This window comes from Pseudonaja textilis, chromosome 4 (genome assembly GCF_049901715.1).
Source record: "Pseudonaja textilis isolate UNSWEBS1 chromosome 4, rPseTex1.2, whole genome shotgun sequence".
Lineage (NCBI taxonomy): Eukaryota > Metazoa > Chordata > Lepidosauria > Squamata > Elapidae > Pseudonaja > Pseudonaja textilis.
The window spans coordinates 12704586-12723745 of NC_141993.1; the positions used below are offsets into that span (position 1 = coordinate 12704586).

The window sequence follows — 19160 nt, forward strand, 5'->3', positions numbered from 1 at the left end:
CTCCATTGTTTCTTGTCCTGCTTTCTGGGGCTTTGGAGAATAATTTGACCCCCTCTTTTTTTTGTGTGTGGCAGCCCCTCAAATACTGGAAGACTGCTATCATGTCACCCCTAATTCTTTTTTTTATTATTTTTTTTAGACTACCCAAACTCAAACCCTGCAGCCGTTCTTCATACGGTTTAGTCTTCCTTGGCCTTTGATCATGTTAGTTGATCTTCTCTGAACTTTTTCCAAAGTCTCAACCTCTTTTGGAGCTGCCCAACCAAGAAGAGGCATTTGGGTGAAGGACAGCCTGCTCATCAAGCCCTCCCTGTGACAATTGCCTCAAGCCACCCCGAGTCTACTTCATCTCACAGATGAACACAACAGCTGCCTTCCGCCCCAAACAGTCTTGTTTCCATCTCCTGTCATATAGAGAGCAGTAGTTGTGACTCAGGGTTGAACTGCTGTGCTTTCGGGTCGTTCAAGCTTTTTTTTTTAAATTTCCTGCAGATGTTTTGTTGCCGGGTTAGATAACACCATTCTTAAAAGTTTATATTGCAGATTTAAGGCTCTGAGCCGTCCGCTTCCCCATGTCCTCAAGTTGACCAATGCTTCCTTGTTGACCAAGGGAACATTTTGTTTGTGCATTTGATAGAGCAAAGAATTTGTTTTCAGGATAGCATCACTGCAACCCTTCCCTCCTCTGGGTGAACGTGACCCACCCCACTCGATGCTTCCTGCCTGATTATCTACTCAAGCTCTCCGTCAGGCTTATGTTCAACACATCAGTGGAGTTCCTTCTGATCCAACATTTCTTCAACACAATGGTTGCATCCTAAGGCTTTCCTTGTCTCTCTTTTCTTTTTTTTTCTTTTCTTTCCTCTTTCTTTTCTTCTTCTCTTTTTTTCTTTTCTTTCTTCTCCCCTCCCCCCCCTCCCCCCAAGACTGCTGTCAAGATAAAAGAGCATCCTGCGCCTGATAAGTATGGTCTCCTTCAGACTCTTGGTAACTGTAAGAATGTCACTGTTTTGCCACAGATAATTCTATACTTCCAACTTACAAACTTTTGTCGGTTTGTATGTCAGTTTGTCCGTTTCCAAGCTTCTTAAAGACTCGAACAGGATACTTCGAGTCTCTAAGAAGCCTGGGAACTGGGAGAAGCTTGGAAGAAGCTTGGAGACTGAAATCCAAACCTTTTGCTCCCTTGTTCTGGGGGTGTTTGCCCTGTGGAAGAGGACGCTGCTTGGCCCCCCACCCTCCCCAGATATGAGCCACCAGGGTTCGGGGTTCCCCACTTCTCAAGGCAGGGACCTTGAATGCAACCCATGCCAAGGCTTCAGTGAGGTTTGCTCTTGAGATGATTTTCACCAGCCTCCCCTTATGCTAAGCCCGATTAATTGGCTTCCATGCTGTTGCTTGTGGCTTTAGTCCTGGGGGGCTGGGGGTGTTTCTACTGAAAGTATTCCAGCACCTAAACTGGGAAGGATACACCTTAAACACGATAGACCCCCCCTCTCATCCTCCACCACCCCCCAAAAAAAACACCCTGCTTGGAGATTACTGCCTTGTTGGGGGATCTCTGCCCCGAAGCGCAGGCTGTCAGGACCAGAGGCGAAGGCTCCCTCGTGACGGGCCCTGCTGATGTTTCCCCTTGAGTGTGAAACCACAAAACAGGCTGCCCCAAACCACAAGGACTGGTTCGCGTCACAGGCCGAGTTTCACACTAGCAAACAAGATGTGGGGTTTGGCGTCTTTCTTGGAGCGCGAACTCTCCGCCCGGCCGCCGGTTGAGCAGACGCACCGAGGAGAGGTGAGGCCGGTAAGGTCTTCCCCCTTCGCCCTCCAGGATCCTTGCCGAGGGTGTGCGTGTGCGTGTGCGTGTGCGTGTGCGTGTGCGTGTGTGTGTGTGTGTGTGTGTGAGATGGGCTAAGAGGCAGCCAGCGCGGGTAGAAAAAGGAGCTTCGGAGAAGGACGAGAAGAAGCGTCTTCTCCAGAGTTTGGGACGGCCCGCAGAGCAAGCTTCAGGCTTTGACACACACGCACACACACGCACACGCACACACGGCAGGACCCCAACCTGAAGCGTGTTTACCCAGAACCGAGCCTCCCTGGAGCCCAGCAGCAGCGGCGGCGGCTGTCAAGTCCGTCTTCCCGCCTCCTGGGCCAATGCCTCGGACTACAAAGCTCACACTCCCCTGCCCTGCGGCCACGGTCCGCACGTCTCAAGCCGGGAAGGCGCCCGCCTCCCTCCGCCCCGTTCAACGGCGAGCCCTTTGCCCTTTGCAGCAGGCCGGGTCTCTTGGCAACTCCCGAGGTCCGCGGGAAAGCTGCGCCTCGCTCTCCATCCCTCTCCGGCTGCCTCGGCTTCCCGGCGGCAGAGACGGGGAAGCGGGGTTAGCTCGCCCCCTTCCCTCCCTCCCCTTCCCTTCCCTCCCCTCCCCTCCGCTTCTCTCCCTCCTTCCCTTTACCTGCCTGGCCGCGCTCGCCGGGCGCCCGACCCGCCTGGTGCGCCCTGCCTGGCCCAGCCCTCCGGCCTTGGGGAGCCTGGCTGGCCACTGTCCGCGGGGCTCCCTTCCTGCCGCTTCGCTGCAGCCGAGGAGCCGCCAGCCGGCCGGCGGCAGGCAGGCAGGCAGCCGGTCCAAACCGGTTGGAACCGACGACAGGGCGGCGAGGCGCTTTCGGGAGAGGAAGGCGGCGGCATCGCGGAGGCTCGAGCTGCGCTGCTCCGCCCGCCCGCTCGCTCGCTCGCCGTCCGCCAGGAAGGGGTTTCCCCCGGCCCAGGGCCGGATCCTTCGCCCGCCTGCCTCGCCGGGATCCGCCTTGCGCTGTAGCCCTGCGCGCTGGAGAGCTCCGGGGCCTGGCCGCGCATCCCTGGCGCCATCCTTCGCGCCCGGCAGCTCCTTTGGCTTGGCGGGCCAAGGCCGGTGCCCGACCCGCTCCCTCCTTTTCAGTTGGGGTGGGGGGATCCTATGAGAGGAGCCCCTTGGGGAGATTGAGAAGGCCGGCTGTAAGGAGCGACCCTCTCGCCCTTGAGTTTCCCCAGGGCTGAGCAAGGGAGCGATCCCAACTGCTGGCCCCTCTTCAAAGCCTTCTGTATATGGGCAGAGATTGGGCAAAATCTGAAGAAATGGCTTTCTGGGAAGCAGAATTCCTCCCTTCCGCTCCACCTTCCCTTCCCTGCCTCTAGTTCCTTCTTTTTCCCCATCCCTTCTTCTTACCTGGAGACCTTTACCGCTAAGGTGAGGTTGGACTCAGCGACCGGGCATTATTCGGGCTCGTATGATGCTCCATTCAAGAGTTCTGTCTGAAAACCATGTCTGGCAAAAAGACGGACCTGAGCTAGATCCCAATGACCATGAGGAGACACCGAAGAGTTTTCTGTATCTCTTCAGTGACCATTTGGTGGTCATCGGGGTTTATGGAGACCAGGTCTGATAACTGCAGCTGCTCAAGAAACGGAGACTAATATATGGAGAAGGAACAGGAAGCAGAAAACAGAGTCAAGGACGAGGACAGAAGAGGAGTTGGGCAAAACCAAGCGCAAGAGACCTGCAAAGGACTCTTTTAAGAGTCATGCTCACCCTCCTTGACCCTCTGCCCCATAAACCTTCTTTCTCTCTTCCCCCTCCCCCTCCTCTTTTTCAATTATTTCCTTCTTTCATTGGGCTGTTTGTCTCTTGGGGCTTGGATGACATATGATGAGTAAATAAATATGGACTCTGGTCCTCAGGAATGGTGGAGGAAGGATCCTTCCAACACCTTTAGAAGCAGCAGTAAAAGAGGAAGTAAAGAAGCAACAGCGATGGAGTCAAAGGAAGTGCATTGACTTCTCAGAGGACTAGCTGTTTCCTTTAAGGGAACATTTGAAAAATATGGGAAGTTTAATTCAGGTTAAATGGATCTATCTTAAAAGAAGACGAAATGGTTTTATAATGCTGGTGTGTCCTAGGGAAATCCAAAGTTGGTGTCCTTCAGCGTCTGCTAAATGTCTTTCTAAGATGTCCATTTATGTCTCTGGGGATTCTCAGGCATCCAGGTCACAGGTGTCCCAAAGGTGCTTTGACAAAAGGCAAGTGGACTTCCTTTGTTTTGGCTTGAAGGCGTTTTGCTTCTCATCCAAGAGGCTTCTTCAGTTCTGAGAAGAACCGAGGAACTAAAGAACCTTCTTGGATGAGAAGCGAAACGTCTTCAAGCCAAATCAAAGGAAGTCCACTTGCCTCTTGCAAAAGCACCTGTGAGATGCCAAGTGATGCAAAACGTAAATGAGCAACAAGCCAGTAAAAGGGGCTCCAAAATGACTCCCAGCAACCAGGCTGACCATCCTCACTGGCTCTCAAGGCACAGCTGAGAAAGTCCTGCCCAAGGGAGAGGCAGCAGGGAGGGAGAGAGAGACACACCTGGCCTGGGGAAAGAGCAGGCTCACTCCCGGTTGTCTCCCTGAGTGATAAGCGGAAAGGTTTTCAAAGAGGAGCTTTTAATATCTATAAACGAGAACAGCGGTCTCCAATCTTGGCAACTTCAAGACCTGTGGACTTCAGGCTGAGGAATTCTGGGAGTTAAAATTCTACAAGTCTTAAAGTTGCCAAGGTTGGAGACCTGTGAACTAGAAGACATGTAGTCCTCAACTTGCAACAATTCATTTAATGACCAAAGTTACTGAAAAAAAGTGACTTATGGCCATTTTTCACCCTTAAGACCAAGGCTCTTCAAACTTGGCAACTTTCAGACTTGTGGACTTCAACTCCCAGAATCCCTGAGCTAGCATGACTGGAGGAGGAATTCTGGAAGTTGAAGTCCACAAGTCTTAAAAGCTGTCAAGTTTGAAGACCGCGGTTTTAAGAGAACATGGCCCAATTTAAATTTAGTGGCATTTTGGATTCTGTGCCCCAAAATTTACCTTTCTTGAATTAGGTCTGTGCAGGAAGCTGGATTTCTAGCTCCAGCAGGAGAATAAAGTTAGTATCCCCTTGACTGTGTGTGTTAGTCAGGGGGGAAAAAATTTCTTAATCCTAATTAAACATCCTCTTTCAAAATACCTTCCATTCTTTCCCTGAATTCTCAAAAATCAGTCCAGCAATGTCCTTTGTCCTCTGCCCGTGGCTGTAAGAAAGCATCTCTGGGTTTGTTTTTCTTGCCAGAAAAATAAAACAAACACACACACACACACACACAACTTACTTTTGGATAACCCTGACATTGTAGGGTGTACTCTCTCTCTCTCTCTCTCTGTGTATGTATGTATATATGTACGTCTGTATGTATGTATGTATACAGTCCACCCCACAATGTCAGGGTTATCCAAAAGACCATATATATATATATAGTGGACTCTGTGTGTTTATGTGTGTGTGTGTATGTTTATATAAGTGTGTGTATGTATGTATGTATGTATGTATGTATGTATGTATGTATGTATGTATGTATGTATGTATGCAGTCCACCCCCACAATGTCAGGGTTATCCAAAAAAGACACTTGCCACAATTCCAGGGCGAGTTAGGGGCCGTCCGGCTGATCTCTAAAGGGAGGCCTGGAGGATGGATCTGTCACTTCTGAAATGAGGGGAGCTGCTGGAACAGAAACCCCCCTCCCTGTGTCTTGAGCCCCCTGAAAACATCTGCCACAGCCCTCTAAAAATCAGCACCAGATGGTCCACAGGCCTGGCTGAGTTGAAAGCAAACCAAAACAAAAAGGGTTTTAGTTGCTTAGATCAGGGGTCTCCAACCTTGGCAACTTGAAGCCTGGAGGACTTCAACTCCCAGAATTCTGAGAGTTGAAGTCCTCCAGGCTTAAAGTTGCCAAGGTTGGAGACCCCTGGCTTGGATGGAGTCAACCAGAACAGCTGCAGGCAACAGGGCTGAGTTCAAGCTCTCTTTTGGACGCAGGGGGTATAGAGAGCAGGCTATTGTTCTCCTTGGGGTGAGGTGCTTGGTCCTTTGCACACTCACAGGGAGGAGGGTTTGTAAGCAGCAAATGGGAGCCACCTGCTCTTCCTCCCAACAGCTGGCTTGTGTTGGGTCGTCGTCTTCTTCGATTGAACATCTCCACCCACCTATCCCTGCCGGCAAAACTCGGCTGGCCAGCACAGCTGAGTGTCTTCCCTCACTTCCTCCTCTTCCTGTTGATAAACACCACTGAGGATCTGGAGGTGCAGAATGTCAGCCAGAGAAATCTGCAAGCGGCTTCATGCTGGCGTTTGGCTGCTTTCCAGACACACAAGAGACGGAAATACAAATGCAGACGGTCTCTCTCTCTCTCCCTCTCCCTCTCTCTCTCTCTCTCTCTCTCACACACACACACACCCCTTGTTTTTTGTTTTGTTTTGAAGCTGGATCATCTGGGACTGAGGTCAGCTGAGTTGAGCTGGAGCCTGCAAGAGATCCAGAGGCCACTCCAACAAGAGGCAGCGGCAGCATTCCCACCTCCTGGTGGAATCTCTTCAACCCACATGCAGGGTGTATCAAGGGAGAAGAGTGGGGCAGGACTATCCCCAACCCCCACCCCGGGCTGTGAGTCCTTCCTGGGCTGTCTGCCCAGAAGGGGGTCTTTATTAAGGTCCAGTTGATAGGCAGTTCTGAGTGGCTGCCCTCCGCCAGTTGGAATGGGGTGGGATTTTGAATGCCTCCTGCTACAGCCACACTGGCCCCATTTTTGAAGCAGATTTTTGTCTTTGCTGGTTTCTCTCCCCGCAGCGAAACCCCTCTGGTTCATTTTCTGAGAAAGATCCTAAGTAGCCAACCGGCACCAAGGATCTACAGGCTGAGGCTCAGTTTAAGACTTTGTGGACTTCAACTCCCAGAATTCCTGAGCTAACATGACCGGAGGAGGAATGCTGGGAGTTGGAAGTCCACAAGTCTTAAAGCTGTCAGGTTTGGAGACCCCTGACCTACCCTCTTTTCCATATTCTTTCTTTCCAAGGACCCCGGGACGTGGAAGAGAGTAAAACCATCAGAAAAAGGGAGGAGAACCTCAGGTGAACTTTTGATTTTCCTCAGTATTGGTTCACAAGCTGCTTTTTAGCACCTCTGGAGATTCAGTTCAGTCGCTCTGAAGCAGCTACTCACCCCGTCTCCAATTTTGTCTGGTGAGACACCCTGGGTCACCTTTTCCAACTGAAAATCCACCCTCCACGCACATTTGCAAAGGGCCGTCAAAAGGATATTTGAACTAACGCTTTTTAATAAACATTGCATCCAGGAAAGCTTTCTTGAGCTTAATTGGGAAGTCCTTAATTACACTACAAGAATTAAGGATTAAGTTAGGCCACCGTTAACCAAAAACAAACCCTCAGTTCTAGGTAAGGTTATTAGTATTTAGGTATTTAGGTTATACCAGGGCGTGGGAACTTTTCGCACCGTAGGCTTTTTAAGCGAGCTGACATTTTAAAAGAGCGCCGTTTCCAAAACAGGCACTTGGAAAAGAACCCAAGCGAAATGCATCTGATTTCAACAAAGCTGCATGACAATCAGCGTAACAGTCTCAGTATAAACAGGAGGAGGTGCATCCTCTTAAATGTTTGGAGGAGACAAAGTCTCTTTTGGGAGGAGAAACCCAAATGTAAATATCACAACACGTCTTACATGGGGTTCCTCTTGGAGAAGCCGCAATGATTGCAAATGCAGCTCCTGGTTTGCTAATTCCGTGATGTCTTAAGCAAGGATTGGGGGGGGGGGAAGCCAGGTTTGCACCCCCACCCTTAATGATCTCAAAAAAATAAAAAAAACCTTGAGGGGAGGAATGGTGGTAAAGGAGGAGCCCACAACTGAATCAGAGGCAGAGAAAGACATTTAGGAAGGGCCCGCCCTCATGGATCAGGCTGCAAATGAGACATTGGGAGATTTGTACCTTCAGAACTTGGCAAGATTCTGCTAATTAATGTAGCTTTACAATAAAGTAGAATTAGCTCACCTTGTTGTGTTTCCTGCCGGGTCTTCTGGGGAGGCTGGCAGGACTCCCTCCCAAAAACATAGCTTCTGCTTGAACATCTTCTCAGGGTCGCTGGTTCCACCCTCCAACTGTTGGTACCATTCCCCGTGGGGTCTGGCTGGAGCCTGCTTTGCCGTACCTGGATTCTTTTGTTCTTCTGTGTCCTGCACTCAAAAAGAGTGCGAGAGAACCACCCGTCTGGGCCTTCTCCTGGCAGGCAAGGCCTGCGCTCAGCCTGACTTCCGCTCAGCTGTATCCATCGCTCTTCATAAGGCTTCACGGCCAACGCCTTCCTGAACCTGTTCCAGTTTGGCTGACTCTCCTTAAACCACCCTCTCTAGAATTGGAGATTTGGGGTGCCGGGGGGGGGGCGGGCAGGCAGGCTTGACTAACACAGGATAAAATGCAGTGATGGCTTCTTGTGTTTTGGAAATTGCACTTCCAATCCCAAAGCCTACAACTGCGTGTGCTTTTCTGCAACCACACCACCAAGCCGGCTGACACTTTGCCATCACGTCCCACTGCAAGACCTTTTTCACAAGGACTGTTGACTGTTGCTAAAAATCAGGTTATTTGCTGCCCTACACCTGCGCATATAATTTTGGCATTCCAGCTAAATAACTTTTCACGTGTTTTGACTTAAAAAAAAAATCAATTATGTACATTCACTTCTTTAACACGGTCAGTTCAAATTCCATTTATCTGAGGGAGTATCAGCCATCCTACCTGGTTTAGTGTTACCTGTAAATCTGGCAAGTTTCTTCCTTATTGAGAGGAAATATGGATGAATAAAGGATATGAGACGGATCCTCGGGAAAACAGCCCCAATATCCTTCTCCAAGGGTGCATCAATGAACACTTTGAGTCTTTTCTGGAGCCTTTCATGCATCCACTTACTGTAATTGTCAGGCCTTGCAATCCACATAATCTTAAATTGTTCATCAGAATAATTGTGAGATACTTTTATCAGGCGCTTTCTTAAAGTCAAACTATATTAAGGTTATGGGATTCTCATACCTGACGAAGGAAGTTACCCAGTCAATGATGGTCTTATCAGCAGACTGATCCTGGTTTGTATTTCATGCCAGGATACTCATTACTTAAGTATTAAAAGTGAGCTAATTAACTCTCTAGTACATAGGTCCTCATCCCCCAATCTGCAGACCAGTACCAGTCCGCAGCCGGTTGGGAACCAGGAAGCGCAAGTGGCAGTCGAGTGTGTGAAGCGCCATTTGCACACACACGGGGTTAGGTTGTGCGTGTGAAACCATCCTGTCCCTCCTCCCCCGCCACTACCTCTGCCACTCCACCGAATCAGAAAGGTTGGGGAACGCGGTTCTAGTAGACTTCTTTCCAAACTCTCGGGAAAAGTAAGGAAAGCGTGGTTTAGGCCGGGGGTCTCCAACATTGGCAACTTTTAAGACTTGTGGACTTCAACTCCCAGAATTCTCCAGCCAGCACAGAATTCGGGGAGTTGTAGTCCACAAGCCTTAACGTTGCCAAGTTTGAGGCCCTCTGATTTAGTAGGACACAATCCGATGTTGGCTTCTTTAAGCTAGGCTTCTTCAAACAATGCGCCACTTAAATGGCATTTTGTGGCTTAAAAGTTCTAAAAGTTGAGAGACAATAGGAGAACAAAAGGAGCCACTGTCTGAGCAGTTCAGAAGAAGGTTATGGGGTTTCCATGACCATTACAGAAAAGTAATTATGTCTTTCTGCCGCTTTTGGTGCCAAGTGCCTTTCCCTCCGCAAGCCAAGATAAACAACCCTTTTTCTACCTCAGCGGCTTGAAAACAGGCAGTGCCAGTTTAGCCCAAGAGAACAGAGGCTTTTGAACTGCACCTAGGAAATCAGAACTGTGTCCCAGGAGCTGATAGAGCCGCTCTAGGCATTTTCTCCATGAAAGAAAACTCAGGTAAACCCAATTGAAGGGGTGGTGGGGTTAGGAAAGATATCTTTAACAAAATAATCAAAGAAAAAAAATCATAGCTGGGCTATTTTACAGGAGGGAAGCTTCCAAATCTGGTTTGGCCAAACAAAAGGCAACCAAGCCAAGCCTTGCAGCTTCTTGGAAAGCGCCGAGATGCAGCACCCAAGGAAGGAATGGCTCATCCCCCCCTGTCCCAAGATCAACCTATTTGGGTTATGTTTAAATGAAGGCTTTGGCTCTTCAGTTGCACGACTGAAACAGCCCCTGCCCCTCTCCAAGGACGGAGACCTCCCAGCGCCACAACTGAGGCGGTGATGGGCGCAGGATAACTCCACGGATGCAGGTTCACTAGCTCTGCTGAAGGCAGGTCACCACGCACAGCTCTGGGACTCCAAAGAAAGGGGTGTGCAGCTGGGCGATCGCAGGGAGAGCCCCGAGCTAAGATTCTGCCCCCAAATCCCACTCCTGGCTGGCCCCGCCCATCCTACCCCTCCCAGGAGTCCCCACGAGGCCTGTTTGGGATGCAGGTATGTGCAGGGTGCGCACGGAGGATCGGGGAAGGCAAAAAACGGGCCTCCCCGAAGTTCGGGAAGGCTGGAAATGGGCCTGTTTCTGGCTTTCAGAGAGCCTCCGGAGCCTGGGGAGGCCGTTTTCTCCCTCCCAGAGGCTCGAAAAAAGCCTCGGGAGTCCGGGAAGGGCAAAAAAAAAACCCTCCCATGGTTCAGGAGGCCAACTAGGACACACCCACCATGGACAGCCCACCCAGCAACTAGGCAGGGAACCCTTTGCTAAAATTTTTGGACCCCACCCGTGTGTGTGTGTGTGCGTGTGTGCGCGCGCGTGCGCGTGGTTTTTTTTTTCCCCAAATGTTGAGAGCGGGGAAGTCTTGGAGAGGATGACAGAGTGAAACAGAGAAGGCACAAACGCTAATGGTTGTGTGTCTAAGATAGATACGGACTTTGCGCAAGATTTTAAACCACAGAACGACCCTCTGCAAACAATACACAGCTCCAATGAATTTTCTCCAAATGTTTTTTCCATGCAATCTAATTCTCCTGTTATAAAAAAACCAGCATGCAAGATACTCTGATGGTTTTCATTATACAGTAGCAGGAATCGCATGCTTGGGGCAGATTGGTGACCATGTTAAAAAGGCAATGGTTTGTGACTGCAGCTTTAAAGAGGAACTTTAGTGCTACCTGACACCTGTTCTTGACACTCCTGTGGCACTGGAGACAAGCCTTCCCTTTAGTCTGTTTTCAGCAGCCCAATGAATGGATGTCTCTTGTCCAAACCTTAACACCGCATGGGGGAAAACTGTTCGATTGGACCACGATATCTCCAGCCTGCCAGGATCTCCTTTCTCTTTGCAGGTGGCCATGCAGAAACCCGGGAGGACTAAGCCAGGCTCACCTGTGTCCAAGGGCTCATCTGCCAGCCCACCAGCAGGCCCCTAATTCTCCCCGCCAGCCAAAGCAGCTAAAATAACCAACCAGCCAACCAAAGCTGAAGTCTAGCCTTACCTCTGAGCCAAGATGCCTGGCTCTCTGCTCTCACATTTACACACCACGCACTGACTCCCTCTGATCCTTCCACTGTATGTCAAACACTGTGCAAATTCACCCCAGTCTGGCTCCTTAAAGTGACCCCCCAAAATACCTTTAATGCAAGCATCTGCTTCTAAAAGCCAAAAAAACAGAAACGTTGAAGCATTGCAATTTGGTTAAGATGTTGGGCTTGTCCGCTGGAAAGTCAACAGCCCTGATTCGAGTCCTGACGGGGTGAGGTCACCCTGTTACTCACCCCAGCTCCCGCCATTCTAGCCTCTTGAAAGCATGCAGGCGCGAGCAGATGAACAGGTACCAAGGTAACAGCTTCACGCTGGCCACAGGATGACAGAAGCATCTCTCAGGAGACGCAAGGCTCCGTCGGCTGAGAATTGGAGATGAAGCACCTCCCCTTAGAGTCGGTCACGACTAGGCGGGGGAAAACTCGTTTCAACCTGTGCTTAAGACTCTCAAACAAAAATTAAGACGCAGCAGAAGGGCTCAACGAATTCAAAGGGACTATGCCTCCCATGCCTCTAGTTTCCATTTCATAAAGAAAAACATGAAACTGTGTACAAACGTTGCCGGTCCGTTTTTTGAAGCCTAGACTTCAATAGTATGGTTAAGCACCTGAGTAAGGGGCGTTTAAAAGTTAGCAAGTAGGAACCGCAAGAAAAGGAGGAGCGGGGCAGAAAAAAAGAGACTTCGTTCCACTGCAAAGTGAAACAAACCATTTATTTGTGCTAAATGAATTGAAAGAATGTATTCCAGAATACATTTCTTTATACATTGTACCGGCTTATGCTGCTAAATACGCATTTGCTATTGTCAGCTAACTTTCTCTTGATCCTTTTTCTACCAAGCAATACGACACTTTTGGCTGTTTAACCATATGCTGCTATAAATGAGCACCTCCCATCTGCTTTATTTATTTATTTTCTTCCAAAAAGGCTAAACATCGCGGTTTAAACTTTTGGAGAGGAAGGGCCACACCGTAAAAATATTTTAAACAAGGGGGAAATCAGGCTTTTTTGTTGTTTGGGGTTTTTCTTTCTTTTTTTTTTTTTGTTTTTCATAAAAACTGCTTCCCTACAGCAGAAAATCAGAGAACAGCTGTAGACGGCCCCGAGCGTTATAATGAAGCAGCAGGATGGGTTTTACAAGGGAAGAAGGGAGAGAGGGAGGGGAAGGAAGGAAGGAAGGAAGGAAGGGAGAGAGGAAGGAAGGAAGGAAGGAAGGAAGGAAGGAAGGAAGGAAGGAAGGAAGGAAGGAAGGAAGGAAGGAAATGGGAAGAAGAAGGGAGGGAGGAAAGGAAGGAAAGGAAGGAAGAGGAGGGAGGAAAGGAAGGAAGAAGGGAGGGAGGAAAGGAAGGAAGAGGAGGGTGGGAGGAAAGGAAGGAAGAAGGGGGAGGAAATGGGAAGAAGGAGGGAAGGCGGGAGGAAAGGAAGAGGAGGGGGGAGAGAGAAAAGAAGAAGGGAGGAAATGGGAAGAAGAGGAAGAAGGGAGGGAGGGAGGAAGGCAGATCCATACGTCTTACAGGGTCTGGCATTTCAGACAGTACCAATACACTGGATAAATGGGGAGTGGGGGGGGTGGCTTGCGCATGTATGCTTTACTTGAGCCTGGAAGTTAAGGGACACAATTCGAGAGGTGAGGTGTCGGGCTTTCACTTTCGCACTAAAAGCTGTACTGAAATGTAGGGCTGATTTGCTGCATACGCTGGAAACACACCGCCAATACCTGGGAGCCTGCAGTGTACAGCCCATATGCCTCCCGTCGCAGAAGGCCAGATGTTGTGAAGAACCGGAGAGAACCATCCAGTCTCAGAAAGGAGGAAGCGGGGAAGGGCAGGGAGGGAGGGAGCAGGTTTAAAGGAGAGGCTGTACGGGGGAGGCCGCAATACCCAACGCAGGCGCTGGTGTGCCAGCCGCGGCAGGCGCGTACATGGATGTTCCCGTATCAACACTGATGGGTTTGGGTTGGCTTGCTTCACGCGGAGGTGGCAGATCTCACCCCGATGGCTGCGTTTTGGAGAAAGAGAGAGAGGGCGCTTCTCACGCAGACGGGGGAGGGACCTCCCCCCCCCCAGGGAGGTGGGCGGTGCTCAGCCGCCGCCGCCGCCCACCTCCTTCCCTGGAAGGAAGCGCCTCGGATGCGGGTTCACGCGCTAACGCCAGAGGAGGTCCTTGGGCAAACTGGTACAACACAATGAAACGGTGGAAGCCTCGACAACTTCAGTGCAAGTCAGTCAACTCTACATTGACCATGGTAAGCCTTTGGCTTGTAGTAAACTGCTCCGGGGGATGAGAGTCCAACTCTGAAGGCAGGATCGCTGGCCGGGGCACTAGGGCTGAGGGGAGGGCTGGAAAGGAGCCGGCTGAGGAGGGGGAGGGGGAGGCGGGGGTGCCGACGGCAGCGGGGTCTGCGTGTTCGGAGAAGGAGGGGGCGTGGGGCGCTTGAACTTGTCCGGGCTGTTGCTTCTTCGCGGCAAAGGCCTCTGCGGGAAGAAACAAACAAAGGTTGGGAGAATGACAGCCAGGGCCAGAATCGGAGAGATGCCCTCACAACTGGCACACGAGAGCTCCTGGAAGAGCGAAGCCCAACTGGGACCCCTGGCAGGGCTGCCCAACTCCGAGGCTCCATCCCAGCAGACTGAGCCGGCCAGGGGAAGGAGATGGTTCCTGCTAAGCCTGAACATGTCAAGGCCAATCTTGCTGCTTTCTGAAGGGGGCCATACAAGCGTTTTCCACCGTGACACCTCGCTGCCCCTCGTCCCAATCTATGACTTCCTGCCACGTTCTCTGCAAGCAAAATTGGGCCGGAGCACTCCTTAAAACCTCGCCTCGGTAGAACAGGGGTGGAGGGTCCTTCTACACTGATCTCCTCCTCTGTGCCCCCACCCCAATGCCCCCGCCCCTCCGTGGCCTCGAGAGAAGATGGGCTTCCGTTCTTGAAGGGCTGGAGGCAAAGGAAGATGGGGAGCTGGAGGCAAGAGGGCTGGGGTTGATCACGCATGGAGGAGGAAGAGGTTACTTAATAGGGTAGATCATTGAGGCAAAGCCTTCGGTTCCTTGTTGAACTCAACACGTTGCCCCAATTCAAAATTATTTGCCAAGTAGAAAGCCCTCATCCGTTGCAGCAGCAAAAAAGGAGTCCTGATGCCTTTTTGTGATTTTAGAAAACTGGGCAGTGAAAGCTTAATAAACTAACAACAGCAAAAAAAAGAAGAAGAAGAAGAAAAACTCGAGGTAGCATTTATGATGATAACACTGATGGTTGGCCCTGAACCTGAATTAGCCCGGAACAATTCAATTTGCCAAGGATGAGAGGCGAGGAAAGAAATCAACTCCGCCTTTTTTTCTGTTCTTTATGGTTTGGGGGTTTTATGGGCTTGTAGATGTTTAAAAAAGGCTTCGTGATCAGGGAACTCTTTGACCTTTTGTTCTGGGGAGAGTGCTAGGGAGAAGCAGCAACTAAAAGGCGTAGCACAAAGAAAAGGAAGAGCTGCAGAGCACACACACACACACACACACACACACACACACAACCTAGTTCCTAATTGAGGGGAAATCAATCAATCCAGTGCAGCGTTTCTCAACTTCATCGACTTTAAGATGTGCAGATTCCAACGCCCGTAATTCCCCAGCCATGACGAGCTGAATTCCACCCAACGTAAAGTTGCCGTCTTTGAGAAACATTGCTCTAGTTTAAAAAGAGAAACGTGGGCTTGGTAGCATCCCAGTCTGAAAGAAACCAGGAAACAGAAGAACTTGAGGGTGTGTGTGTGTGTGTGTGTGTGTGTGTGTGTGTGTGTGTGGAGTTAAGGAACTGTCGATCAGGGGGTCTCCAACCTTGGCAACTTGAAGACTTGTGGACTCCAACTCCCAGATTTCCTCAGCCGTTCTGGGAATTCTGGGAGTTGAAGCCCACGGGTCTTCATGTTGCCAAGGTTGGAGAGCCCTGCCGTAGATACTCACCGTAATGCTGTGGGAGGGTCCCATATGCTGCACGTGAAGGCCAGGAGAGTTATAATAAGACATGCCAGCTCTGGTGAGTGAAGTTGGGGGAGTGAAGCCAACGGTGTGACTTGCATACGAGAGACCTGCAACCAGAAAGCGAGAGAAGGCGTCACAACGGAGGGAGGGGCAACAACTTCCCCGTCCAAGAGGAAGAAGGACAGGTAGGTAAGAAGTCTGCAATTTTGTTGACAAGCTACTGGTGCTTCCTGGTCAGGCCGAAAGAGGTGAGGCCATTGAAGTGCATAAATAGATAGCTTGCCCCAACCTAGAAGTTTCAAAGCAGGAAATAAAATTGTCTGAATTGGAGAGTTAATGCTAGGAGTGGCTGGGTGGTAAAATCTGAATAAAATGAACCTTTAAAAAAAAATATGAGACTAAGATGTAAAAGGAAACATGTCGAGAAACTATAAAATCTCTTTCTGAGTTACGCAAATGATAACAAGTGTTTGTGGTTTTCAACAAATCCATGGCATAAAAATGCCTAAGCTCTGTTTGTTGACTAAATTACATGCCCAGATTTCAATATAATCTGTCTGCTTTAAGACTGCAGAGCCTCCACTCGCTGGTCCTAGTGGAAGATTAACTACATGCCCAAGCAAGACGCGCGTGCGCCAAAGACAAAAACATTGAATTTCCCATATTTCTTACCTGGTGAGATGGGCCTGCTTGAACTTGGAGACGGTGTGTATGGAATTGGGCTTGACACAGTGCGAGGTCTTAATCCTTGCGCAGACATTTCATTAAAGTATCTAAGAGATACAGATCAATTCATTTTAATTTGCCACAAATCAATTTCCTTACTTTAGGCTTTCTTCTAGTTTTTCTGGATGCTTTTCTAAGATACTGGAGGAGCTTCATGATAAACTTCGTACAACTGACTAAATAAGAACATTTTTTCATCCTTCACAAGGGTATTTTCTAATAAAGCAGATTGTCAGGATTTTAAGGCATATTAAGCATTGTACATGACAATCCTAAATACTGCGTTACACTTTTACACAAATGCGTAAGGAATACGGGCAACAAAGCTCATTTCCAAAATGCTTCAGTGCCAAAAGCACAGAATTCTCCCCTGGTGCTGCCAAATGCAACTCATCCCACCTTCTTCAAAGAGAATTGTCCGCTCTTCGGAGGAATTCTCTGCAGATTTCACTGAGGTATCCACTCAAACTCACAGGCTGGCCCTGCCCAGCTTAAGTGCACGGTAAGGCTAACTTCAAAGTAACTGAGCTGCTGGCATTTCATCCCTTCAAACTGGCAAAGCTGGCAGACTCCAAATACCAGAAGGACTCCTCAAAATGAACAAGAGAAGGTTAGATGAAGCGGCAGGAGAATCCCCATCAACACAGCAGGCCTTGCCATCTGGGCAAAAGGACCTGATCTGTTGTTTCCCCTAGACATACCTCTGCGGTATGAGAAAGCTGCCCTCTTGAACGAGATGGGCCTCCAGGCCGCGTCAGGGCCCTGGCCTGCCCAACATCACCCCCTACTTCTGCAGTTGCTGCTGCTGGCCCGTCCCTGCAGAGGCCTGGAGTGACCCTTGGCTTAGGTGTGATGACCCAAAGGGGCGTGGCACAAAGGCAACACGGTCACATAAGTAAGAAAAGTCCCTTTAGTACCCCCAACTTTGCCCCCAGTGTCCAGTTACCTTCGGCTGGAGAAAAAACTCTCCCAAGAACAGTTTTTAAGGGGAGGAAATTCAGTCCGAAAACAAAATACATACAAACTGTAAATAAAAATCCACGCAAACCACGGTGCAGCAATTAACTTGACAGGGCAGGAGAAGGAATTGCAGACTTGAAAGGCCAGCAAAACACACACAGTTGGGAAGATGCCAGGAACCCAGATAAGCCTCGACAATACCAGATAAACTCACGATTTACTCCCAACAACTTTGCTGTGCGCAATCTCCCTTTTTAAACACAGTGTTCCCAGCTTCAGCTAATGAAGGGAATCAGGGCCCTTTCCTTCCCCGTAAGCCACACAACTCACGTTGCTCCCTTCTCCGTTCCTCCCTACATGCCCTAGGATGAAGAGGGGGTGGGTCTGTATCTTCCTCCGAATTCCCTCTCCCCTGCTCTGCCCAGCCGGCCTTTGCCCTTCCCCAGTTTCTTCCCCAGTCAATGGAGCCACACTCCCACTCCTTTCCAGCTGCTTGGCCTCCCCCTCTGACAGGGGCATGACATTAGGCTCAAGGCCAGGTGTGCTGTCAATTGCAGAAGAGAAAGTGTCAGACCTGGAAAAGTCTGTTTCCAGTTGCAGCCCCAGAGCCCTTAACTCTGAAAGCCAGGATAAGGCAAGCCCAAACCTTTCATCGTCCATTTCCAGACTGGATTCACTTTCAGACAGCTGCCGGCACAAGGCTTCCCTTCGCTCCATCTCCCTCTGCAGTTTCCGCTGGAGCCTCAGGTTCTCCTCTCGCATGTGACGTTCTTCTTCCAGGTACTGGGCCATCTTCTCTGAATCTGAGGGTTCAAGATGGCTGGTTATTAAACCCACGGCTGTGCTCAGTTTAGAAGGACCACAGATCTTGGCAAACGTTGCACAACTCAACCCTCAATTCCGCTGAATCAAAGAAGGTGAATATGGAGATCTGAGCAAATCATAGTTTAACCTTAATTGGCATTGAATTGGCTACAATGGGGACCATCCAGGGTTCCCCAAGGTTAATTCATACCTATCAGAAAGTTGTTGGTTGGGTAAAAGTGAGAGCGGCGGTGCCTGGTTCAGACAGGCTGGCCAGCCATCCTCAAAAGCGGGAGTCTCCGAACAGGGCCACTTTAGGACTTGTGGACTTCAACTCCCATGGTTGTCTGAGGACTTCTGGGAGTTGAAGTCCACAAACCCACAAGTTGCTGAAGGTTGGAGACTCCCTGGCTCAAAAGCATCAATATTATCTCCGAAAAACTCAACCCACAATAAACACTTCTCGTCCCGAAGGAGGAACCACCCCAATTTACCAAGCTACCAGCAGCAACCCTTGACATGGGGAGAACATCCCCCACTGGAACAACTGTCTCTGTCGTGATGGCAGAAATGACGATATAAATCTCCAAAAACTTTCCAAAGTATGGGGAGCAGAAGAAGGCTCAGGAATTCTGGGCGCTGAAGTCCACAGCTCAGTAAACTTTCCAAAGTTGCTGATCCCTCCCCGAGAGTTTTGGCCTAAACAGAGAACTGGGGGCAGAGATCAGAGATAACCCCGAGTGCTACAGCTTAATGGAGGCCCAGAAAGCTCCGGGCCTTCAAGGACAACTGTGGGGGCAGACAGAAGATAAGGGGAGAGGGCCACGCCAGGCTTTTGAATTCCAATGCTCAGGGCTAACATTTGCACATCGGCCGCCCTGATTCCCAGACGTCTGTCGCGCTCACTTCCGAGGGACAGGCAAGGACACAGAGATTACAGCCTTGAACTCCTTTGAAGTGACACCACTACGTTGATTGCCACTAAATGCTCTGCTTCAGAAAGCAAAGTTGAAATATTGCCTTTAATTTCTGTCTAGAAAAAAGGCGGAAGGCAGCAATCCACAAATATTCAAATGCGCGCGGGGGGGGGGAGCTAACTTTTTACATTCAAAGGCTGGAAGAAATACAGTCAAACAAGATGGTCCCTCTCTTTGCTCTTTCGTGTTGAATCTGAAATTCAGGGCCTCTTCACAGACTCTTCCCCCATTTATCGACCCATCTTAAGCACAGACTTCAGGATCCTACCCCTTACTCCCTTACGCTCCTGTCTCCGGGGAGACAAAAGCCCTCA

The 19160-nt window shown here is 49.9% G+C and overlaps 2 protein-coding genes and 1 long non-coding RNA gene across 4 annotated transcripts in view; 1 reads left to right on the forward strand and 2 right to left on the reverse strand.

Moving 5' to 3' along the window:
* SLC16A9 (solute carrier family 16 member 9) overlaps positions 1-11750 on the reverse strand; it is a 26407-nt gene extending 14657 nt beyond the window's left edge. Inside the window, exon 1 of one of the 2 annotated variants that reach the window (XM_087932263.1) lies at positions 2451-2811. The gene's annotated coding sequence lies outside the window, so the exon portion shown is untranslated. Of the gene's footprint in view, positions 1-2450; positions 2812-11640 lie in introns of those variants that run through there. The other variant, XM_087932264.1, reaches the window with a different exon arrangement.
* LOC148125755 (uncharacterized) lies at positions 1787-12896 on the forward strand. The gene is made up of 3 exons (XR_015743412.1): positions 1787-1801; positions 11101-12765; positions 12857-12896. It is a non-coding gene; the product is annotated as an uncharacterized LOC148125755 (long non-coding RNA).
* Positions 12106-19160, reverse strand: part of CCDC6 (coiled-coil domain containing 6) — a 36294-nt gene continuing 29239 nt past the window's right edge. The window contains 4 exon segments of the mRNA XM_026711000.2: positions 12106-13881; positions 15362-15486; positions 16052-16152; positions 17712-17868. Coding sequence (XP_026566785.2) covers positions 13729-13881; positions 15362-15486; positions 16052-16152; positions 17712-17868 — 536 coding nt within the window. The 3' untranslated portion in view covers positions 12106-13728.